Genomic DNA, 26,615 nt, shown 5'->3' on the forward strand with positions numbered 1-26,615 from the left:
AAACTAGTGTATAGCAATGCAAGCGCTTTTCGATAATAATGACCACGATTAGCTACTATTTTACCATCACCCGCTTTAAGTTTTCTTTAATATGCCGTACAATATTGATCCTAAAAGCTAGTAGATTCCAATAAATATGAATGCTTGACCGCCGCAAATCAGAGACACAATGGATGGAGAAGTTAGAACGCGGATTTCAAATGGGCATAGACTTTGCATTAAAGACTAGGTACTCCCACTTATCAATATCAAACAGTTCGTGGTAACGAACTGTAGTAAGGAGCGACCCGGCTCAATAGTAAACGAAACTCTAAAAAACGGAATTTTGATGCTAAAATATACATAAAAAGAATCAGATTTTTATGCTGATTTTAAATATATAAGTTTCATCAAATTTAGTCTTTGTCATCAAAAGTTACGAGCCTGAAAAATTTGCCTTATTTTAGAAAATAGGGGAAAACACCCCTCAAAAGTCACAGAATCCTAACGAAAATCACGCCATCGAATTGGGCGTACCAGAGAACCCTATAGCAAAATTTTCAAGCTCTTATTTACAAAAATGTGGAATTTCGTATTTTTTGCCAGAAGACAAATCACGGGTGCGTGTTTATTTTATTTTTATTTTTTCCCCAGGGGTCATCGTATCGACCAAGTGGTCCTAGAATGTCGCAAGAGGGCTCATTCTAATGGAAATGAAAAGTTCTAGTGCCCTTTTAAGTGACCAAAAAAATTGGAGGGCACCTAGGCCCCCTCCCACGCTCATTTTTTCTTCAAAGTCAACAGATCAAAATTTTGAGATAGCCATTTTGTTCCGCATAGCCAAAAACTATAATAACTATGTCTTTGGGAATGACTTACTCCCCCACAGTCTCTGGGGGAGGGGCTGCAAGTTACAAACTTCGACCAGTGTTTACATATAATAATGGATATTGGGAAGTGTACAGTCGTTTTCAGGGGATTTTTTTTTGGTTTTGGGGGTGGGTTTGAGGGGAGGGGGCTATGTGGGAGGATCTTTCCTTGGAGAAATATGTCATGGGGGAACAGAAATTCAATGAAAAGGGCGCAGGATTTTCTAAAATTACTATAAAAAACAATGAAAAAATAAACATGGAAAAGTTTTTTTCAATTGAAAGTAAAGAGTAGCATTGAAACTTAAAACGAACAGAGATTATTACGCATATGATGGGTTCTAAAAATACTTTAGCATAAAGAGCGAGGTATTTAGGAGGAGATAAATACCTCGCTCTTCATGCTATAGTATTTTTAGTAATTTCAACTATTTATTCTACGGCCTTTCTGATTCAGGGGTTATTCTTAAAGAATTGGGACAAAACTTACGATTTAGTGTAAAGAACGAGGTATTAACGAGGGTACAAACCCCCTCATATACATAATAAAAATTAAAGAATATAAAAGTTTGTTACGTAAGTTAATTCTTAAGTTACGTATATTTTTTACTAATAAAAAAATTCGTTAAAAATTAAAATTTATAGTTGCCTTTTTATGTAACCGAAAAATTGCATGGCAACTAGGCCTCCTTCCCCATCCCTTATTTCTCAAAATCGTCTGATCAAAACTAAGAGAAAGCCGTTTAGCCAAAAAAGGAATTAATATGCAAATTTCATTTTAATAATTTATGTGTGGAGAGCCGAAATCAAACATGCATTAATTCAAAAACATTCAGAAATTACATAAAAAAAAAACTAGTTTTTTTAACTGAAAGTAAGGAGCGACATTAAAACTTAAAACGAACAGAAATTACTCCGTATATGAAATGGGTTGTCCCCTCCGCAATCCCTCGCTCTTTACGCTAAAGTTTGACTCTTTGCCACAATTCTGCTTTTTAAAACAATTAAAAGCTTTAGCGTAAAGAGCGAGGGATTGTTCAACACAGACAGTAGTTTGGCTACTGCCCCTTCTCCCTCCCCCAGCCGTAAAAGTCTAAAGCCTACTGTGTCGTTTACGTTTTATTGATATTATGTGTCTTGAATAGGCCTTGGAAAGAACAAAAGGAATTAAACTGAAAATTTAATAATTTCTGGTCGCTTAAACTTTGAATTATTGTAGGAATTATTTTACTCCAAATGTTTTAAAAGGCCATTAATTGCACATATTCTCACAATTGTTTTATTATAGCACTATAGAATCTATTCGGTATTCATTATAAAATAATCTCCGAAAATAAGTTTTCAGACAGCTTAAATGCATGTTAAGGATTAAAATGATTATAAGCGTTAGACTGTTTATTTGAAATTGTGTGCCCCTAAAAATACCGCGCCTGGGGCAAGCGCCTTAAAACTGCCTCTGCTTCTGTTATATCAAAACATTCATGTTTCGAACTGTCCATTGATGTAAATAAACCCTCACACCTGAACAGGCTGCCCTAAAAAGCAGCCGTACATCAACCATTAAAATTCTACTGTCAGAAGTATTGAAGATGTTTCTAAAAGAATCATCACCCATTGTTCCTTGTGATTACGCAGTGGAGAAACCTAAGTTTCACAAGCATGGGTTTCACGGTTCAATCCCACGGGTCGCAAGGAATTAAATTGTAACTTGAATCGTATGTTATTTTTATCTCTATTTTCCAAATGCAATCTTTCAAATTATTTATAAATAATTTTACATAAAAGCAGTAAAAAGATAAAGTAAAACAGTAAAAAGATACAGTAAAAAGATAAAGTGAAGCATAAAAAGAGAAGTAAAAAGATACAATAAACAAAAGATGAGCAGAAATTATAACGACCATAAATTACGATCAAAAAAATAAATGAAATCCAAAACAAAGGGGAATTACAATAAACAGCCAAGTCAAACCTATAACTAACAAATCCTACAGCAAAAACGAATAGGGATAACACTCCTTGTGCCTTCTAAAGACGCAAGTTGTACTTTTCCGGAAACAATTTTCTTTTCGAGGTATGCATTTCATATCATAAGAAAAACTATAAGAAAAACACACCATAAAAAAAAAACACCATATTAACCAAGATCACTGAAAAGAATAAATGAATATGGAATAACAGTTTAATATGCACTAATACTCATTCCTAAAATTCTTAATAGTTTTGGATTTATTAAATTTAAAAAAGAGAAAATGTTTAAAATACATCTTGTTTTCAGTAAAGTTTAAATTACGTTCTGATTTTTAGAAGACACATGGGACGTCAGCCCTATTTACGGTAGGTTTTGCTCGTCTAGACTTTGACTTGATTTTTTATTGTAACTCGCGGTCGTTTTGGGTTTGAATAACTATAGGAATTTATTTTTGCTGGTCTTAAGTTTAGTACGACTCTACTTTTTTTGAAAAACTTCTTTTTCAGGAAGTTTTGTGCAATTAGTTCTTAATCAATGTCGATAAAAAAAAAATGTCCCGTTTCCATGTTTGTCTACCTCGCTTTCGATTTTCATACCTTTTATGGACGGTGCCATTTTGCATTTCTTTTTTTTATTTTTTATGGTTCCCATGTCGTGCAATTTTAGGTATTTTTGTTATATAGAATGCATACATTTTTGATGATTCTTTTTCGTACGAAAGGGAATATGCGATGTTTTTATTTAAGTAATACATACTATCAAAAACCCTAAGATATCGTTACAGAATATGATTTTTTTTTATGTCCCCCTTCGGTGGATGTCTCTGGGTCATGTTGACAACATAAGTTGGTAATGTTTATTGCATATGACACCTCGGTTTACGGCAGGTAATGAAAGGTAATATTGGTAAAATCTTTTTCCTTTATACAATGTTTATTCTTTTTTAATATGTTTTTCGTGTTATCCTATACGTGTATGTCATTTTAAATTTTCCTTTCCCTGCATTCTAGGCCATGTAACCTTTTCACTATTTATTTTCTTCCGGTAAACAATTTTGATCTGTTAAAACGTATTTCTCAAGATCGCGAGCACAGGGGCGAAATCCCCTTTAATATTTGATGATGAATAATTCCCTCGTAGGAAATCCAATGAGACCCCTTCCAAATTTACGGAAAGTGTGGTGGAGTTTGCATTATCATATTGCTATCTTTACTTGGGTCTCTCGACCATATTTTAATTTTGAACTCATGTTTTAATGCTTTCTGTATTTCTCTTTCTTCCGTCATATTCTTCTAAGATATGTCAACAAGTTACATGTCAGTAAGTTATATGTCAACATGTTCGACTTGAACAAGTGAGGAAGAAGAATCAGAAGATAATATTGATCAGAAACTGGAAATGTAAGGCAAATTTTAAAATACTTGAAATATCTAGAATTTTGTTTTAAAGTTTATTCCTTATTATGCGCCTCCACAAATATGTTCACTGGTGACTCCTATGGGTAAATTATTTGTTTCAATAATTTACCCATAGGGAAATAGGGAACCCATAGGGAAAATTGGAGATAAATATTTTTTTTTCATCCCCTTTCCACTCCTCTCAGTGGCATTAACTTAAAAAACACAACAACAAAAAAAACAAAACAAAAAACAGTACGATGGATTAAATCTGTAAGTCTTCAGAATAAATTCCAAGATTCCTGGATAAAAAACGATTTAAAAGGATAGCTGGATAAAAGGACCCTCAAAAAAAAAATTTTAATCTTTAATACTTCTATAAGTAAATTTATAGACTCTATAACTCTACAAACCTAAATAGCTCAGATTTGAAACATGTATCATCTACGGAAATAAAAATTTTCATTCCTTTAATGCTAATTAAATAAAAAAAAACAAGTTTTTTAACTGAAAGTAAGGAGCGACATTAAAACTTAAAACGAACAGAAATTACTCCGTGTATGAAAGGGGCTTTTCCTCCTCAACGCCCCGCTCTTTACGCTAAAGTTTGACTGTTTCTCTTAACTCTACTTTTTAAAACAGTAAACAGGGACTGTGGGGGAGTATGTCGTCCCCAAAGACATAGTTATTAGGTTTTTCGACTATGATCAATAAAATGGCTATCTCAGAATTTTGATCTGGTGACTTTGGGGAAAAATGAGCGTGGGAGGGGGCCTTGTTGCCCTCCAATTATTTTGGCACTTAAAAAGGGCACTAGAACTTTTAATTTCCGTTAGAATGAGCCCTCTCGCGACATTCTAGGACCACTGAGTCGATACGATCACCCCTGGGAAAAAAACAAAAAAAAGAACAAATAAACACGCATCCGTGATTTGTCTTCTGGCGAAAAATACAGAATTCCACTTTTTTGTAGATAGGAGCTTGAAACTTCTACAGTATGGTTCTCTGATACGCTGAATCTGACGGTGTGATTTTCGTTAAATCTTAACGAATGATTTTCGTATGACTTTTAGGGGGTGTTTTCTCCAATTTTCCAAAATAAGGCAAATTTTCTCAGGCTCGTAAATTTTGATCGGTAAGACTAAACTTGATGAAACTTATACATTTAAAATCAGCATTAAAATGCAATTCTTTTGATGTAACGATTTGTGTCAAAATTCCATTTTTTTGGAGTTTCGGTTACTATTGAGCCGGGTCGCTCCTTACTACAGTTCGTTACCACGAACTGCTTGATTATAATTATATAATCAAACAGTTCATGGTAACGAACTGTAGTAAGGAGCGAACCGGCTCAATAGTAACCAAAACTCTAAAAAATGGAATTTTGATACCAATACCTACATCAAAAGAATCGCATTTTAATGCTGATTTTAAATATATAAGGTTCATCAAGTTTAGTCTTACCCATCAAAAGTTACAAGCCTGAGAAAATTTGCGTTATTTTAGAAAATAGGGGGAAACGCCCCCTAGAAGTCATAGAATCTTAACGAAAATCACACCATCAGATTCAGCGTATCAGAGAACCCTACTGTAGAAGTTTCAAGATCCTATCTACAAAAATGTGGAATTTTCTATTTTTTGGCAGAAGGCAGATCACGGATGCGTGTTTATTTGTTTTTTTGTTGTTTTTTTTTCCCAGGGGTGATCGTATCGACCCAGTTGTCCTAGAATGTTGCAAGAGGGCTCATTCTAACGGAAATGAAAAGTTCTAGTTCCCTTTTTAAGTGACAAAAAAAATTGGAGGGCACCTAGGCCCCCTCCCACGCTAATTATTTTACCAAAGTCAACGGATCAACATTCTGAGAGAGCCATTTTATTCAGCGTAGTCGAAAAACCTTATAACTATGTCTTTGGGGACGACTTACTTCCCCACAGTCCCCATTGGAGGGGCAACAAGTTACAAACTTTGACCAATGCTTACATATAGTAATGGTTATTGGGAAGTGTACAGGCGTTTTCAGGAGGATTTTTTTGGTTGGAGGAGGGGTTGAGAAGAGGGGGATATGCTGGGGGAACTTTCCATCGATAATTTGTCATGGGGGAAGAAAATCTCCATGAAGGGAGCGCAGGATTTACTAGCATTATTAAAAAAACAATGAAAAAATAAATATGAAAAAGTTCTTTCAGCTGGAAGTAACTTAAAACAAACAGAAATTATTACCCATTTGAGGGGCTCACCTCCTCCTAATACCTCGCTCTTTACGCTAAAGTATTTTTAGTAATTTCAACTATTTATTCTACGGCTTTTGTGATTCTGGGGTCATTCTTAATGAATTGGGACAAAATTTAAGCTTTAGTGTAAAGAGCGAGGATCTGACAAGGGGGCGAACCCCCTCATATATGTAAAAAATATGAGAATACAAAAGTTCTTTACGTAAGCTAATTTATAAGTTACGTAAATCTTTTACTAATAAAAATATTCGTAAAAAATTAAAAGTTCTAGTTGCCTTTTTAATTAGCCAAAAAATCGGAGGGCAACTAGGCTTTCTCCCCCACTCTTTTTTCCTCAAAATCATTCGATCAAAATTATGAGAAAGCCATTTAGCCAAAAAAAAAAAAATGCAAATTTCGTTTTAATTATTCCTCTGCGGAGAGCCAAAATCAAAACATGCATTGATTCAAAAACGTTCAGAAATTAAATAAAAAAAACAAGTTTTTTTAACTGAAAGTAATGTAAACAGCGGAAGTGGGATTTTCCGTGTTTCTGTCAAATATTCATATTCTGGTTAAACTATTAATATTTCAAATTCTAAGTAAACTGATTATTTAGGGATGTCAGTTTCATGTACCATGTTCCGTGTTTTATAAAATATAAGTTAGAGTTGCAAATTAGCCGAGTCAGTCGAGATTCGGATTCTGTCCTCAACGTTGTATTATATGTATAAATAAACATTTTTATTACACTTTATGAGAGTTAGAGATACTAGATATCCTCCACCGGTCGAACCCTATACCGTAGGCCAACGCTACCGTAATGTTCTAAAGAAGAGAACGCAGAGAGAGAAGAGGAGCCTTTACAAAGTGGTGGCAGCGGTTTTCGCCGGAAAGGATTAGAGTTATTATCATCCTCTAGATTCCCATCGCAAGTTTCTTTACCTTCCAATTTTGGTAAAATTCATCTTTATCAGCTGTGATTGTCAAAAACAAGGCAAAATCGTTACTAAACACTCCTAACAGATTTCCTACTCGCGTGCGAACTTAAAATGCATGACTTACAATCGTAAATTGCTCTTCACGTCCTTCACTTCTTTTTCTAAAACTGGAATCTGGAGCGGGAACCTGGAACTTGAAACTGGAATCTTTGACGATGCAAACAGCAACAATTCATTACTTCCGAAGTCAAATGATGAAAAGTTTCTTAGCATATATCAATAACACAATTGTGCACGAACCAAAACAGCTTTGAGCCGATAGTCTCTACGCCACAATTCAGCACAATCACAGCTGATAAAGATTAATTTTACCAAAATAGGGGAATTGATTCCCCTGCGATGGGAATCAAGAGGATGATAATAACTCTAATCCTTATAGCTTACGTCAACGTCCGGTTCAGAAACTTTTGGTAGTTCAAATTTTGGTAGTTCTTGACCAACCAATAATAACAAGTACATTAATGTCAGAGGAATCAAAAATGGTAGAATTAGAGTTAGAGAATCGTGGACTTAGTAGAGTTGATTCAAGATCATCTGTATACCAGCGTCCAGTGGAGACTCCAGCAGTAACTTCAGGGATAAGGAGGATAGCTCCATTTCTAGTGAACAACAGGAGATTCAAATAGAGCATAGTCAGGCTAGTTTAGACTTAGATAAAGGGGAGATAGAGGTTGAAGTAGGATCGAGTGGAGAGTCAAGTAGTTTTAGGAGAAGTAACAGGAAAAGAAGCAATAAGCCTCCAGGCTATTATATAGAGTACTAAGAGATAAATAGAGTAGGGCTAATATAGAGACTAGTAAGGGATTGATATAGACAGGTAGATAGAGGGAAGGATGTAGATAGAATTCGCGATGATTAATAAGACAGAAGAAACACTTCCTTTCAAATAGGAATAATAGAAAAATAAATGTGGTGAAGGAAAGCATTGTAGCGACTTTTCTCAAACGGCGTATTAACTTCATTTTGATATATTATGAATAGTAAAAGAACTGAATAATTTTTGAAAAAAAAATTAAGGCTTTGGTAAAAATCTTCAAGTTAATCTTCATGAAGACAAGGTTTTTTTTTGTTACGTTCAAATGTTTTTCTACAAATTTTTTCTACTAGGTGTAGATATGCGAATTTAATGCGAACTTAGCGTGACAATATAAAGTGCGATGAAAGTTAAAAGTGTCAATTGGAACAATATTTTCTTGCGTCTTATTGTTCAGTTTTAGTATCAGTAATTTAATTTGTGTGTGTTCTTATTAAGTGTACCTTTGTTTGAGGATCGAAAATCATTTTTATTTTTTTTTGAAAAAAAAAAATGATTTTGAAAACCCGGGGGAAAATCTGTAAACAGCGGAAGCGGAAAAGCGGAAGTGGGATTTTCCGTGTTTCTGTCAAATATTCATATTCTGGTTAAACTATTAATATTTCAAATTCTAAGTAAACTGATTATTTAGGGATGTCAGTTTCCTGTACCATGTTCCGTGTTTTATAAAATATAAGTTAGAGTTGCAAATTAGCCGAGTCAGTCGAGATTCGGATTCTGTCCTCAACGTTGTATTATATGTATAAATAAACATTTTTATTACACTTTATGAGAGTTAGAGATACTAGATATCCTCCACCGGTCGAACCCTATACTGTAGGCCAACGCTACCGTAATGTTCTAAAGAAGAGAACGCAGAGAGAGAAGATGAGAAGAGGAGCCTTTACAGTAAGGAGCGACATTAAAACTTAAAACGAACAGAAATTACTTCGCATATGAAAGAGGCTGCTTCCTCATCAACGCCCCGCTCTTTACGCTAAAGTTTTTACTGTTTTAAAAAGAAGAATTGAGAGACAGAGTCAAACTCTAGCGTAAAGAGCGGGGCGTTGATGAGGAAGCAGCCTCTTTCATATACGAAGTAATTTCTGTTCGTTTTAAGTTTTAATGTCGCTCCTTACTTTCAGTTAAAAAAACTTGTTTTTTTTATTTAATTATAAGGATAGAATTAACATTACTTTTGTTTTCCTTCTATGCCACTGGTCCCTCATTTTCCGTATTTGGTTATACCCTATATGGTAAATATGTGGTAACAATGGTTAGAAAAAATGATAAATATGGTAAAAAACATGGTAAATACAGGGGAAAAAGTTTACAAATGTTAAATTGGCAAAAGAATCTTAGCAAAGTACTAAGCAAAGGATCAGAAGTTTTTATTAATCACCAAAAATGGCATTTAAAAAGTATTTTTCTAAAGCAAATACATACACAGACAAATGCATATGAAAACGCACACGCAAACACGCACACATACACACAAAACGTTTGAGCTGGGATTTGTCTCTGAACTTTGGATTTTGATGAATGGCATTTTTGAAAATCTGGAAGGGGGAGAGCAAAAACGGTTAGGAGGCTAATGTCCCCCCCCCAACTTTGGTGAAAGGACAGGTTAATCAAAACCAAAAAAAAACAGGGGAATTATTCGAAAATAATACAGAGAAACGTGAGAAAAGTCGTCGAGCCTAATAATTTTGGAGAAGGGACAAGGATAACCCCCTTCCAAAGTATGTACCTGATATAAATATACACAGACAAAACTTCCCACTGAACAATTTGACCTCCAGCCAACTGTCCCATTAACTATATGTACTGCCCATATCGCATAGCATTCTTGTTATTTTATATTGTTAATATAAAAATGTCAATCTTTTATTTTATTGAATAATTAAAACTTTTGAATCTGAAAATTGGCCATAATAAAAACATACTACTACTACTAAAAACTCACCACAGCAGGAAGCCGCCTGAGGGCAACACAGCTACGCACGCTCATCCTCCATCCCAATCTATTCAAAGCCTCCCTCTTTACACCCTCCCAAGAAGTTCCCATTTCCTTTAAACCTTTCTTTATGACATCTTCCCATCCCAGACGAAGAGGACCTGCTTTCCGGTTAGCCCTAGACGGTCGGCCGAAAAGGACAATCTTCGGTAATCTGTCATTCTGCATCCGCAGAACGTGCTTTAGCCATCTCAACCTTTATTTCATTATAGCCCCAGAAAGCGGGATTGTACCACACTTTTCGTACAGCCTAGTGTTTGAAATACGATCAGTCAGATCGGTACCCAGAAAAACCCGTAGGCAATTTCTCTGGAAAACATCTAGTAAATCTTCATCCGCTTTTCAGAGCGTCCATGCTTCAGAGCCATATTTGGCAACTGTCATAACTGTACCTTCCAATATTCTAATCTTGGTTTGCAGACTTGTCTTCCTATTCTTCCGAACTATTTTTCTTTTCTGTTTTTTTTACTGGCTTTTTATGGCACTTGGTATTAACCAAGTGACATATAGCAATCGCAAATTCTGTCGGTCTGTCTTTCTGTCTGTCTGTCGGTCCCGGTTTTGCTACTTTAGGCACTTCCAGGTAAGCTAGGACAGTGAAATTTGGCAGGAGTATCAGGGAACGGACTAAATTAAATTAGAAATATTCGTTTTCCCGATTTGACCATCAGGAGGGGGAGTGGGGGGGGGGGCGTTAATTCGGAAAAAATAGAAAAAATGAAGTATTTCTAACTTACGAACGGTTGATCATATCTTAATGAAATTTGATGTTTAGAAGGATATCGTGTCTCAGAGCTGTTATTTTAAATCCCGACCGAATCTGGTGACATTGGGGGGGGGGGAGTTGGGAGGGGGAAACCTAAAATCTTGGAAAACACTTAGAGTGGAGGGATCGGGCTGAAAGTTGGTGGGAAAAATAGGCACAAGTCCTAGAAATATGATTGACATAACCGGAACGGATCCACTCTCTTTGGGGTAGTTGGATGGGGAGGGGGGTAATTCTGGGAACCCAAAATCATAGAAAACGCTTAGATTGGAGGGATCAGGATGAAACTTGGTGGGAAAAATAAGCAGATGTCTTAGATACGTGATTTACATAATTGGAACGGATCTGCTCTATGGGGGAGGGGGGTAATTCTGAAAAATTAGAAAAATTACGTATTTTTAACTTACGAAGGAGTGATCAGATCTTCATGAAACTTCATATTTAGAAGGACCTCGTAACTCAGATCTCTTATTTTAAATCTCAACCGGATCCAGCGTCATTGGGGGGGGGGGGACCGGAAATCTTAGAAAATACTTAAAGCGGAGAGATCAGGATGAAACTGGATGGGAAGAATAAAAACATGTCTAAGATACGTGACTGACATAACCGGACCGGATCTGCTCTCTTTGGTGGAGTTGGGGGGGGGGGGGGGTAATTTGGAAAAATGAGGTATTTGTAACTTACGAAAGGGTGACCAGATCTTAATGAAATTTGATATTTAGAAGGATCTTGTGCTTTAAAGCTTTAATTTCAAATTCCGACCAGATCCTGTGACATTGGGGGGAGTTGGAGGGGGAAACCGGAATTCTTGGAAAACGTGAAAATTGGGGCATTTTTATCTTACGAATAGGTGATCGGATCTGAATGAAATTTGATATTTAGAAGGAATTCATGTCTCAGAGCTCTTATTTCAAATCCCGACCAGATCTTTTGACATTGGGGGAGTTGGAGGGGGAAATCTTGGAAAACACTTGGAGTGGAGGAATCGGGATGAAGCTTGGTGGATAGAATAAGCAAATGTCCTTGATACGTGATTGACGTAACCGTACCGGATTCGCTTTCTTTGGGGAAGTTGGGGGGAGGGGTTCAATGATTTGGCGAGTTTAGTGCTTCTGGACGTGCTAGGACGATGAAAGTTGGCAGGTGTGTCAGGGAGCTGCACAAATTGACTTGACAAAGTCGTTTTCCCAGATTCGACCATCTGGGAGGCTAAAGGGAGAGGAAAAATTAGAAAAAATTAGGTATTTATAACTTACGAGTGGGTGATCGGATCTTAATGAATTTTGATATTTAGAAGGACATCGTGACTCAGAGCTCTTATTTTAAATCCTGACCGGCATTAAGCCTCTGATTTTCCTTTTAAATCAATCAATTGATTCTTGGAATTTTGTTAGACCTCATACCATATGACCTCTTGGCTCTTAGCTTTTCTTGCCTCGTCACAAGTGCCATATGAGCTCTTGGCTCTTGTTTTCTTTACTGTTTTTTTTCCTACACCAAATTTACCTAGGCTGGGATACCAAGTAAGTAAGATTCATCTGTGTCACTATTATCTCCGTCAGTCGGTTCAACAGGGGCATATGCTACTATAACTGATACCCTGAACTCTTTAGTCATAAAATGAGCAACTAGTAATCTATTATTAATACCTTCCCAGCCTGAACAAGACTTAGCAGCTTCCTTATTCATAATGAGCCCTACTCCCTGTCTACGTACCACATCCTTCCTGCCGGAGTAAACAAATTCTATATCACCTAATTTCATGTTTCCTACCTCCGGGATATGAGATTCTGAAACTCCTAATAAGTCCAGTTCGAATCATCTGAATTCGTCAGTCAAAATGTCGATACGATAGTCATTTTTAACCGTTGTAATATTCCATGTTCCGATTTTCATGTTCTTCAAATCATTGAAATTATTTTGGCCTCAGAAAAATCAATGATCCCGGATACCAGTGCAGTGCGGGGATCAACATATCTTCTCAAGTCTACACCGAAGCGCTTAAGCCGGCTTAGAACCGGACAGCAAGAAGTCCTTGGGACCTCCGGTATGAATGGAGGCTTTGTGCAATCCTGGGCCCATCTTGGTCACAACAATGTTTTCAGCACTTGGCAATGCTCTTCTATCAACAAGAGTCAAAATCCTGCACAGACAGTCCCAAGCCAATTACCTCCGACTCATTATATATTCATGCCTACAAATATTATGCTAGTACGGGGATAATAAAAACAAACATTTTTAAAAAGGGGCGTAAATTATAAACATATTTTCTTTTTTTGTTTTTAACCATAGTCTTCAATTCGAATTTGACATGGCAATCTTGTTATTTTATGTTATTAATATGAAGATGTCAATCTTGTACTTTAGTGTATAATTACCCAAAATTTTAAGGCCTTTTTTTACGTATTAATCAAATTTATGTCAAATTATGTCAGAGCTTGTGACAGCCGTGTGGAAATGAGCATTACCTTTTCGTTTAAATTCCCCCCAAAAAAATTATGTTAAATTTATATCTTTTTTTATGTCTGGGGTAGCGAAAACGTCTTAACCAAGCATCACCTCCCAAATAAAATTAGAATTACCTTGATCGAGATTGAGCTCTAGGAGGGATTTCAACAGTAGAGTAACGTGAGCGCCGTCTTGTAAACTGCAAATTAAGATCAGTGGCGTCGGCAACATATTTTTCGACCCCTTGTCGTCGCCGAAGGGGCGTAGCGTCGTTTCTGAAAGAAAACAAAAATTGTAACAGAGAACCAGAGAGCCACTTATAGAAAATCTTGGGCCGCAGAACGTTCCAATCCTATAATTGGTTACTAATTAGTCACTAATTTATCTATTGTCGGTAACAGTTATAATTTTAAAAATTACGATTATTCAGTGAAAAAAAAAAACAATCAATTGCCCAAGTTGCACTTTGAATAATCTCATGAAAACGATAAACTAGTTCAGAAAAGAAACAAAGGAATCTAGCTTTGATTTCTAATTAGAGAAAGCCTCTTAATGTCTATTATTATCCAAATCAGTCAATCCAGATGAAACCAGACCAATATACTAGAAAAAACCAGACCTTGTCTAATACAAAAGTCGTGTCTTAAAGAGGTTTTAACGAAAAAGTTTTTCCTACGATAAGACAGGGGGGAGTGAATATATAGGAAAAAAATCATTTCTAGATAACTAAATTTCAGTTGTTTTTTTTTTTTTACAACTATTCTGGACCATGTGTGATTTTCACACTATACACACTTCACGCTGGCCCCTCACAAGTTTCAATGAAGCTAAGAATTCTAAGATTTTATTAATAGCAAAGAAACAATTAACTTTACCCATACGCCAATGTATAGGTTGCCTTCTTAAATATTTTGAGCAAATAAATTGGCAAACCTAAATAGCCGGCTTCGCCTAACACATTTCGTGGTGTGTTGCTAACTCTTTCCCTCTCACTCCTCCCCCCTCTGTCTCTGTCTCTCACGCTCTCTCTCACATACTCTCTCTCGTGCTAGATGAGTAAAAAATTGAACATAAGCACCAGTGGTAATGTTTTTTGTAGGGACACCTAAATATTGTCTCGAAAAAGGAAGCGCACAAAGACTTAAAATGTGTTAGTTTTTTTTTGCCAAAAAACTTAGTTTAGTATATATATATATATATATATATATATATATATATATATATATATATATATATATATATATATATATATATATATATATTTGCACCATCATTTGTTCAGGAAGACCTACATAATCATTCACATCTCCGTATATTAAAAAAGAATACATAAATGTTACCCCTGAGCTTCAGCCTCCTCATCTCCACTGTTTTGTTTTTCCAGCGACAAGTGTTTCTTATTTGCACCATCATACGTTCGGGAAGACCTGCGAGAACATTCACTATCTCCACCAGGATCTGCAGATTTTTGACATAGAAACTGGGACAAGACTTGAGCTGCCTGGTTCCTCTCTTCTTCGGAATATGTTCGCACTCGACCGCTGACGTTCTCTGGGGGAGTATTATCAGGCTCTGGGGTTTTGAAAGCTGGTGGAGGGGTTGTAGGACGTATCTAGAAATTGAAAGCAGTTGTAGTATTCTTGTCTTTACTTACCTTTGGTTTGATCAACAAACCCTTAAAACAAATGAAGTAAAAAAGTAAAATACACCTTTATCGAATAATGTCATAGAAAAATGTCATTAGAAAAATGCCATAGAAAAATGATAGAAAAATGTCATTGTCAGCGCAAGTTATACTGTGCTCAATTATACTTAACCGACATACTCCATGATGGAGCTTATGATTTCCTACAGGAGAAGTGTAACAAGTCAGTATCTTAGAAACAACGAACTATACCTACAAAAACTTGTTTTTAACATTACTATTTTAAGATTAATTTCGATTCGTTTAATGTTAATTTTTATTATTGAATTTATAAATTAATTTTGTGGTGCTATTGATTTTAATGAGATTGAATTGATATTGAAATGAGATTTAATTTGATATTTTAATTAATCATATAATTTTATTTTATTATTTTAATTTATTTTATTTTAATATTATCGTTTTATTTAGTTTTATGGATAAAATTAATTTAACTTTAATTTATTTTATTTTTATTTTATCTCATGATTTTGCACCATAGAATACTAATTCTATAATAAACAGTTGAACTTGATTAATAAATTAAAATTAAATAAGTCTAAAGCGTGCACATCAGTGAATGAATTTTCTAGTTCGTATACACACCGAGAGTGCAAAGATCTCCGGGGGGGGGGGGTGGCCCAAAGGAACCAAATAAAAATATTTAAGATAAGACAAAGTTGGAATTAAAAAACACAGAAGTAGGTTTTATCGAAGCTTTTTTTTTCTTTTTCTTGAAAACACTCTATCAAAAGTTACAAACACTGAAACCTTAGAGAGAACTAACTTGAAATAAAACTGACTAGATAAAAACTAAACTAACTATAGAGATAGTTAGTTACGTAGAGTAAGTTAGTTAGTTATATAGAGAAAAAATAACTCTAGAGAACTAGTTTGAAAATAAACAGAAAACAGGGATAAAAAACAGGGATAAATACATAATGAAAGAAATAAACCGTATAAAAAAGCCGAACGGAGACTAACATTCCGTTTAATTCCAAATGCAACGTGGAAGAGAATAAGGTTGAAAAGTTTGTGGGCGCTAATTGGGTATTACCTGAGAGGTTAAATCCTTTGATTTCAACTCTGAGATGCTTAAATATCTTTACAGAGGCATGCTTCAGATAAAACCATTCATTTTTCAAGGAAATTAATTTAATTTCTGTAAAATCTGTAATTTCTAACTAACCATCCGTGCAGCTACATGGGTATGTTTGCAACCAAAAAGACGGTTGATCATCTTTCTCCCTAATGTTTAAGCCCCCTAAAGTCACATTTATCGATAGATTCGCGTTAACGTAAGTAACGCATCCCGGTAATTATTTGTTCAGTTGAGCTAGGTTCAAGTTATTAGCATAATGTTTGTAGATGACCAATCAGAGTCAAGAGCTAAGACATATTTCTACTAAGAATAAAAAAGATGGGAGCTTGGAACAACATATTTCTATCTATAAGTTGCGTCTGAAAAAAAGATACAAAGACAGAGGATAAGTAGAAAAAATTTGAGAGCAAATCAGTATTAGGCTTTTCCAACCACATTTCAACTCTTTTTGTCTTCCGTCCAGTAGTACAAGTGTGATGTTAAAATCAGTGAGAAACACGGATCATTCGAAAATCTGTTTTTTTTTTTTTTTTTATCAATTAGTGTACCTATAACGCGGCTTGACCATTACTCTTGGTAAAAAAAAAATCAAATAAAAAAAAAGGTTTTTTTAACTGCAAGTAAGGAGCAATATTAAACTTAAGACGAACAGAAATTATTCCGTATATGAAAGGGGTTGCCACCTTCTCAACGCCTCGCCTTTACGCTAAAGTTTGACTCTTTCTCACAACTCTACTTTTTAAAACAATAAAAGCTTTAGCGTAAAGAGCGAGGCGTTGAGAAGGGGGCAACCCCTTTCATATACGGAATAATTTCTCTTCGTTTTAAGTTTTAATGTTGCTCCTTACTTGCAGTTAAAAAAAACTTTTTTTTTATTTAATTTCTGAACGTTTTTGAATTACTGCATGTTTTGTTTTTGGCTCACCGCACATGAATAATTAAAACGAAATTTCAATATTAATTTTTTTGTCTAAATGGATTTGTCATAGTTTTGATCGGACGATTTTGATAAAAAAGGGGGGTGGGGGAGGAGGCCTAGCTGCCCTCCAATTTTTGGTTACTTAAAGAGGCAACTTTAGTGTTTATTTGACGATGTTCGTATTGTTTGTATTTTGTCCTTGGGACTTCTATTCGTTTATTTTTTTTATTTAAATAATTTTTTTTTTAATTTTGTTCAATGAGGAAGGCCGAGCAGAGGCCTTGACCGAAACATCTCCATTTTTATCCTTTTTTCAATGGTTGGAAAAATCTTTCGTTTTTTTTCTTCACATTTTTCTTTTTAATTTGCTAAATACTAAAGTCTAGATCGAGATTCACGCTTTACTAAAAGCTAAATATATTGCTTAAGTTTAAATTAAATTTAGCAGCTTGATGTTTTTTCGACATGCAAGCCAGTCCGGTCTATAAAATCATTTACTACTAAGCAGCCACAGCACCATTACTTGTAGTAGTCTAAATTTATTCAAGTCCGAAGTCTTACACAAGCAAATTTCTGCTTGTTTTTAACACAAGTTTTGCTTTCTAATTTTCAATGTTAAAAGCATATTAAAAAACCTACTTGCTCAAAAACTTCTATTTTCTTTGCACTAGAAGATTTCGATTTCGTGCTAGCTTCTTCAGCCTTGGACTCCACAGGCGGGCTCCTCCTACTAGATGGCATAGGTGATGAACTCCTAAGCACGCTACTAACACTAAATGCCGCTCCTAAATCTTGCAAATTAATCACTGATATTTTCCTTTGTTCCTCATCTATCCTTTCCGAGAGTACATGAATCCCGGTAAGAGGAGAAGCTATACGATCTCCAGAGTCAACAGATCCACGTTTCTCACTGCTAGCAATACTTTGCACTAAAGATTTAGTTGGAGCTTGGGGTAATTGAACGACCGTCTCCCTTCTTTCTTTGATTCGAACACTATTTGTTTCTTTACTTGAGCTTGAATCATCACTATCTAAACTGTCTCGAATCAGTTCAACAGTCTTGATTCTTGGTGGCTCGATCTGCCCTAACTTACGGGTGGGTACTTCTGGCTTATCAATCGTTGGGAGGGAAAGGGGCGTGTCCTCAATAGGAGGACTGGGGAGACCAAATGGGGATCGGCCCTTTTTGGGCTGGCTATATACAGATTCTTCTTGATCTTGACCTTTGGTAAAACTTTGAAAGGCAGTTCTGCTTGATTCTTCAACATCAAAATAAACAGTCGATTCAGGTCCGGGCAAGGATCTAGCTTCTTCTTGATTTTTGGGATCTATATTTGAGTCACCAGGTCCAATGAGATAGCTTTCTGGAGATATTGGAGCAGTTGGAACATCAAAGACTCTTTGCTCCACTTTAGTGCATGCTGTCCAGATTTGTTCTTGATTGTTTTTACGGGATCCTCCAGCCAGTTCCTACAAACATAATAAAAGAAATGTTCAAGCAAATTTTAGTTTTTACTGAAATTCAATTACATTAAAAGGCCTAATCAATATACCTAGGTGGCCCAAAAATAATAACATATGTAACATTTTTACCGGGGGGCAGGGGCTCAGTTTAACCCTTCCTGATTCTTAAGCTAGAAGATCACGCCCCAATCTTACTCAAGTTAAGCATTTTTCTGTTATGTATGCGACTAGCGACAAAAAGACTAACATTTAACCATTAAAAGAAGACAGGAGATAAAAAAAACCTTTATGGAAAGCTGAACTCTGCTCTGATAATTTAGATCCACTAGCTTGAAATGACCCCCGTGACAAAAGTGTATTTGTTTGACCATCCTTAGAGGTAAAAATACGAATTTCCATACTTTTGTAGATAGCAGCTTGAAGCCTCTGTAATAAGGTTGTCAGTTATTTAAAATTTAGCGGTATGGTTTTCTGTAAGATCACGTCAATTTTGGGGGAATTTTTAGCCCTTTATTAGGGAAATTGTGTAAGATTTTCTGATGTTAGAAGAATTTGATGGGTACACCCAAACTTATTGGGTTTTATATATTTAAATTCAGCATAAAAAGCAGATATTTTGTAAACCTTTGGGTAACTATCCTTTTCTAAGAGTTAAGCTTTCTATTGACAAGGATCGCTCTTTACCGACAGTTTGCTACCCACGGACTATTTGATACTTTTTTAAATATGAGACGAGCTGCAAATTTCACCCCGCCCGCTGTCGGATAGACCGTAAATGCACTACATTAATAATACTAGTTACAGCACATTTTACCCCAACAATACTTTCCGAAAAAAGGGGGCAAAAATGAGTTTCAGGAGAAATTTTTTTAATTTTTCAAGAGGGGTTTTTCAGAAAAAAAGATTTTGTTTATTTATATTAGCTGCATGCATTATTACGGCCTTTCAAAATGGGAGACTAGATAGCTATTTGGTGGTTCTAAATCGATCAAATATCTCAAAATTTTAGCTCAACAGCAATTTAACCCTCTTTGTAAATTGTTGTTAGACCTAAGGGAAAAAATTACTTTATAAAAATACCATCAGAGTAAAACATGCATTGGCAAAAACGTCACAACTACACTGGCTTGTTTTTTCACAATTTAGCCTAATTTTCAACCCAAATTTTTTTAATTAGGGTAAAACATATATTGGCAAAAACATCACAACTGCACTGGCAGTTGTGGCTGCTGCACTGGCGGGTGGCAGTGCAGTTGTGATTTTGTGATACAATGCAACTATGGCAGCACCGTTTCTTCTCAATTGAGTCTCAAATTTTCGACCCTAATTTTTTTTAAGAATATTTGTAAATGCTAGAACAAGTTCATCTCTCTTTCTCCCTTAGTATAGTCGTCTGTAGCAGTTTAATTTTACTATTTCAAGGGCCTTCGGCCAAAGAACTTGGCCTTTTCCCCTCTAATTCCAAAAATATTCAAACTCAAATGCTTATGTTTCGTGTGAAGGTTTAGGTTTGTTATTTATCTGCAGTCTTAAGGTTTTAATACTTCGATATAATATATGGTGTCCACAAAGACAGGGTACATACAAGTTTTGATATTTTATTTGTTTAATGTTATTTATAATTCCCAAATCGAATCCCTCCAGCTCTGTCTAAATAAGAAAGAATCGAGTTGGTGAAGAGGCAAGTTTGCGAGGGGGTGAACTTTCAAGAGGAAATTGTACACTGGGACAAGTGTACAAAAAACTTCAGCATCAAGAGCAAGATGTTTAGGAGGAAGCTATCCCTTCCATACGCGGAATAATTTCCTTTCGTTTTAAGTTTTAATGTTGCCCCTTACTTTCAGTTGTTTTTTTTTTTAATTGAATCATCAAATAAAATTTGTATGCACCCATACTTTCTGGACACCCTGTAGAACACTTCTGTTATAATTCCATAGTTAAGATTGAACCTTATCCAACTACTGAACAAATGGTGATATCTTCTTTATAATTTGGTTCTTAGTCTGAAAAATACGAAGAAAATAAGTTGGAGACGTGCGAAAATAGGAAAATGTACATTGTCTTTAAACAAGTTTAGATCATTCACTGGGATAAAAGTCTTACGTAATATCATTATTCTGGCTGGGTGAATAATATCTTAAGACCCTGAAGTTCAACGACATAACTGGTTTGGGAGTAAGTTGCAGCTTTAAGACTGTCGCGGTCACGTGTTTCACATGGAAAAAAATAAACAGTTCCAACAAAAAAAGAAAAATTAAGCCGATCTAATATAACCAGACAACGTTACGTTGTGAATTACAGCTACTAAGTCCGATTGAAAACAAAATTCTGTGGTTTTCCTGCAAATTTTTAGGAAAATAAGACGCATTTGAGTAAACATCTAAAACAAATATGCACTGTTAAACTCCACCATTAAATCCAAAGGATGTTTATCCGTTTATACTAGATACAATTTTTCCGGTTAAAGAATCATACTTTTTAACTTTGCTCCCATACACAAGCAAACCGAACATTCATCCGAGTGACAAAATTTTTAAACGCGGCTGCCGAAGCAAACTAAAAAAAAATATTTGCTAAATCAAAGAATAGATTATATCTTAAAACTATTAAGTTCAGCGATTTTCTGATCTACTGATTTTGGTAAATTCTGATTAGCAGCTAAATTCTGAATTAACAATTAACATAATTCTGAGTTAACTGATAAATAAGTTTCAATTCAACCAGATAAAACACATGATCAAATCTCGACAGCTTCCGTAACCAAGCTGTCAAGGAGCTAACCGCAAAAACAGAGGCAAAATTCCATTCAGTTAGTTCCATTCTAATCAATCACTTTCAGACCAAGACCGTGGTCTGACTAGCGATACCCCGTCGCTATGCACTCAACTCACTCAAAAAGACGAGAAAATTGCTGAACTTGAGATTAAATTGGGTGAGCAAAGCCTACAACTGGGCTGAGCCAATCAGAGATTTCTACAGCTGGAAGTTAAGGATCAGGAACTTAACCTTGTATTACACGGCCTGGAAAAAGAACGGCCGGGAGAGACTCTCGAAAGGAAAGTGAAAGATCTAATTGAAACTAAACTTTCGGTATCGGAGAATACTGTACTTTCTCGGTCATACAGGAGTAACCCCAAACCCGAAAGTATTTCTAGGCGCCCATCGTCTTCTAGAAAACAAGTTCCCCCAGTTAAAATGCCGTTTGCGTCAGAGCATGATGTACACACCGTTTTAAAATTCGTCGGCAAACTGAAAGGTTAGGGCATGAGAATATGTTCTGATATACCTCCGGCTTTGAACGCCCTAAGAGCTTAACTTTTAAATAAAATAAAACCAATCAAGGACTTGGAAAGTTCGTTCGTGTGTGACAGAATGAGGCTGAATTAAGGCTCCAGGCAAAGAATAACGAGCGTGATGCTTTGGTCAGTATCGACAATGAGTGATGTATAGTATGTTTGATAAGTTGGTCTCAGTAAAGCCCCCTCCAAAGGGCGCTGATATTCGATGGTTTTTTTTACAATCTTTATGTTATAAAAGTTGAAACTTGAGAGATAGACTACTTTTTGAGAGATCTACTACTCAAATAAGGCACAAGAAAAGCGTTTTCAGCCTCATATATTTTCTCCATCCTAATTTATAAGGTTTCAAATATTTCGATTTTTTTTAATTTGGGGAAAAACTTTTGACATGGTTTCAAATTTTGCCGAAATACCAGGAATTGTATTTTCAAAAACTAGAGGCAATGAGAAATAGACCGAAAATTAAAGTCTTGTTTTTGTCAAACTTAGATCGGTATAGACCTGCCATCTATACAATATCCCAAGCCCAAGAAATAAGGAAAAATAGTGGTAGTTGCTCGGCCTTGGATTCATTCCAGGAAATTTCATTCACCTAACTCAACTTCTTCCCAAAATAGCAATAAGTCCCTCAACTAGGACTTTATTCCATTTCCTTCTAAAATTTTCTTTTGAAACATCATATAAACAAAGCCATACATTAAATTGTTGTTAGGCAAAAGACAAAGTATATTTTAGCTTTGTAGAAAAACCGAAGTTTTACTCAAAGATCCATCACCACATTTTAAAGACCTTAAATTCACATTAAATCTCCTCAAATCTTCAAAAGATGAACATTCCCACTATAACCTGACCAAAACTTCACAGAACGATCATTGTAACTTCAAATTATACATAAAAAAAAATTCTACATTTAAATTTCTCGCACTCCATCATTGATTTTTAACGACGAATTTAATTCAACTCCAGTATAAGAAATCCAAATATCCCTTCAGTAATATCTTCATAGCAAACAAAAAGCTTTTTAGGAAACTTCTGTGAGTGATAGCCAGCTAGACGAAAATTAAACACGGAGAAGAAAGTGGCGACAAAAAAAGGAGAAAATATAAAGTCAACAAGCCAAGATGGATGACGCATTACTGAGAAACTACGCATGATGTTACAGAGTATGGGAGGATGTAGGTGTGATTTTGTATAATAAGGTTAGGGCTGGGAGTCTTTGAACTGACATTTTCCTCGATGATAGGCGACAAAAAAATAATTTTTCCAATCTTTTAGGACCAATGAAACCCTCAAGAAAAAAAAGTAATATAGCATGTTAATGCATAGGATCAGTAATTTGTTTCATGGTACAGTAGAATCATTGTAAAACCCCAATATGGCACAAAGCGCCCTTAAAAACAAATAAAAGACAAGAAATTTGCAATTCGACATATAAGAGATCTAAAGCCCAACTGGCAAGCCATGAAAAAAGAAAGATATGAACATGAAAATGACAAATGGATCTACAGCCAGTAAAAGGAAACGAAGAGAAAAAAAACAAACGAATATTTCACCCGTATAGAACAAAGCGTCTCCAGCGTAGAAAAAAAAGCAAAAAAAAACTGGAAACTAAAACTAAAATAATATAAATAAAAATATATATAAAAATAAAACCATATTCCCCCCCCTCAACACGAAAAAGTCCCCCTGAAAACGTCTGTACACTTCCCAATAACCATTACAATATGTAAACAACGGTCAAAGTTTGTAACTTGCAGCCCCTCCCCCGGGGACTGTGGGGGATAAAGTCGTCCCAAAAGACATAATTATTAGGTTTTTCGACTATGCTGAACAAAATGGCATCTCATAATTTTGATCTCAGAAAAATATGAGCGTGGGAGGGGGCCTAGGTGCCCTCCGATTTTTTGGTTCACTTAAAAAGGGCACTAGAGCTTTTAATTTCCGTTGGAACGAGCCCTCCCACGACATTGTAGGACCACTGGGTCGATACGATCACCCCTGGAAAAAAACAAATAAACATGCATCCGTTATGTCTTCCGGCAAAAATTACAAAATTCCATATTTTTGTAGATAGGAGCTTAAAAACTTCTACAGTAGGGTTCTCTGATACGCTGAATTTGATGGTGTGATTTTTCGTTAAGGTGCGATTCAATGATTTTTAGGGGGTGTTTCCCCCTATTCTCGAAAATAAGGCAAATTTTCTCAGGCTTGTAACTTTCGATGGGTAAGACTTTTACTCGATGAGACTTATATATTTAAAATCAGCATAAAAATGCAATTCTTTTGATGTAACTATTGGTATTAAAATTCAGTTTTTTTTAGAGTTTCAGTAACTATTGAGCCGGGTTGCTCCTTACTACAGTTGGATACCACGAACTGTTTGATATATCATTCTACCTAACTTTTGCATACATATCAATAATAGACTGTTTTTCAGTTTTCATTTACAATTTTTTTTTTCAGAATGATTCCTTTTCGTAAATAGCGTATGAATTTTGATAAGTGATATGAAAATTTATATAGTAAATGTCTCTGGTTGTTTTTTTTTTAACAGATTTAGCCTCACTTATCTAAGTATAATCTACTTGGAACACTAAGAAACCGTTTTCAATTTTATAGAATTTCTAGACGATTTTAAGAGCCCAAGGTGAGCCCACAGTTTAAAAGTTTTGGGTGATTACATATTTTCACCCAAAGCCTTTTTGTGACCCCTTCAGTTATAGTCAGAACTCCAGGAAAATTTTGCACCTTATTTGCGTAATTTACGTTACATTTTATCCTTGCATCGCTGATTAACGCCACGTTGACAAAGGCGATGCAGAGGCAATCTAACTGCCTATAGGACATTAGCTCACGCATTCAAAGCCACTGTTTTGCTTTAAGTCCGTTATTAGATGAGTTTTACGATGAGATGTTTCGCTTTAAATTGGAAGTTTTTGGCGATAATTTGATTAAACAATAGATCGATGCTTTCCCTTTCTATATTTGTTATTATGATTTTGATATGTCCTATTGTTTTTAATGCTCAAATAAATTAACTCTTCGCTTTGCCAAAGTTCAATAACAAAAATTGTAATTAAAGAATATTTTGCACAATTTTTTTCAAACATTGAATAATATAAAAACAAGCTTCGATGACATAAATGTTTACAACAAAAATCTAGGTTTGAAATTAAATGGGATTGGCCTCCAGATATTAAAAATAAACTACTGGCTATTTTCGGCTATTCAAAATCAACGGCATTTCAATGTTTTCCGCTGAGAATTGTATGCGCCATTGAGTGATTAAACAAAACAAGAGCCAAGAGCTCATATGGTATGAGCTCTAACACAATTCTAAGAATCAAAAGATTGATTAAAAAGGAAAATCAGAGGCTTAATGCCGGTCAGGATTTAAAATAAGAGCTCTGAGTCACGATGCCCTTCTAAGTATCAAAATTCATTCAGATCCGATCACCCACTCATAAATTATAAATAACTCATTTTTTCTAATTTTTCCTCTCCCTTTAGCCCCCCAGATGGTCAAATCTAGGAAAACAACTTTATCAAGTCAATTTGTGCAGCTCCCTGACACGCCTACCAATTTTCATCGTCCTAGCACGTCCAGAAGCACCAAACTCGCCAAATCACTGAACCCTACCCCCCAACTCCCCCAAAGAGAGCAAATCCAGTACGGTTACCTCAATCACGTATCATTGCTTATTTGCTTATTCCATCCACCAAGCTTCATCCCGATTCCTCCACTCCAAGTGTTTTCCAAGATTTCCCCCTCCAACTCTCCCCAATGTCAAAAGATCTAGTCGGGATTTGAAAAAAGAGCTCTGAGACATGAATTCCTTCTAAATATCAAATTTCATTAAGATCCGATCACCTATTCGTAAGATAAAAATACCCCAATTTTCACGTTTTCCAAGAATTCCGGTTTCCCCTTCTAATTCCTCCCAATGTCACAGGATCTGGTCGGAATTTAAAATTAGAGCTTTAAAGCACAAGATCCTTCTAAATATCAAATTTCATTAAGATCTGGTCACCCTTTCGTAAGTTACAAATACCTCAATTTTCAAAATTAACCCCCCCCCCCCAACTCCACCAAAGAGAGCAGATCCGGTCCGATTATGTCAGTTACGTATCTTAGACAGGTTTTTATTCTTCCCATCTAGTTTCATCCTGATCTCTCCGCTTTAAGTATTTTCTAAGATTCCAGGTCCCCCCCCCAACTGCCCCCGCCCCAAAGACACTGGATCCGGTTGAAATTTAAAATAATAGATCTGGGTTACGATGTCCTTCTAAATATGAAGTTTGATGAAGATCCGATCACTCCTTCGTAAGTTAAAAATACGTCATTTTTTCTAATTTTCCAGAATTAACCCCCCCCCCCCCCGCCAATAGAGCGGATCCGTTCCGGTTATTTCAATCATGTATCTAGGACTTGTGCTTATTTTTCCCACTAAGTTTCATCCCAATCCCTCTACTCTAAGTGTTTTCCAAGATTTTAGGGTTCCCCCCTCCAACTCCCCCCAATGTCACCAGATCCGGTCAGGATTTGAAATAAGAGCTCTAAGACACGATATCCTTCCAAACATCAAATTTCATTAAGATCTGATCAACCGTTCGTAAGTTAAAAATACTTCAATTTTTCTATTTTTTTCCGAATTAACGGGCCCCCCACTCCCCCCCCCCAGATGGTCAAATCGGGA

The 26,615-nt window shown here is 35.7% G+C and overlaps 1 protein-coding gene across 2 annotated transcripts in view; it reads right to left on the reverse strand.

Annotated features, from left to right (window-relative positions):
- The window catches only part of LOC136024740 (tau-tubulin kinase homolog Asator-like), a 132,122-nt gene that overhangs the window by 23,793 nt on the left and 81,714 nt on the right, over nucleotides 1-26,615 (reverse strand). For both annotated transcript variants that reach the window (XM_065700186.1, XM_065700177.1), the window contains exons 14-16: nucleotides 17,795-18,625; nucleotides 14,791-15,062; nucleotides 13,585-13,725 (exon numbers count right to left, since the gene is read on the reverse strand). In XM_065700186.1, coding sequence (XP_065556258.1) covers nucleotides 13,585-13,725; nucleotides 14,791-15,062; nucleotides 17,795-18,625 — 1,244 coding nt within the window. The remainder of the gene's footprint in view (nucleotides 1-13,584; nucleotides 13,726-14,790; nucleotides 15,063-17,794; nucleotides 18,626-26,615) is intronic.

The sequence above is a fragment of the Artemia franciscana genome, chromosome 1, assembly GCF_032884065.1.
Source record: "Artemia franciscana chromosome 1, ASM3288406v1, whole genome shotgun sequence".
In the NCBI taxonomy this organism is placed as follows: Eukaryota; Metazoa; Arthropoda; class Branchiopoda; order Anostraca; family Artemiidae; genus Artemia; species Artemia franciscana.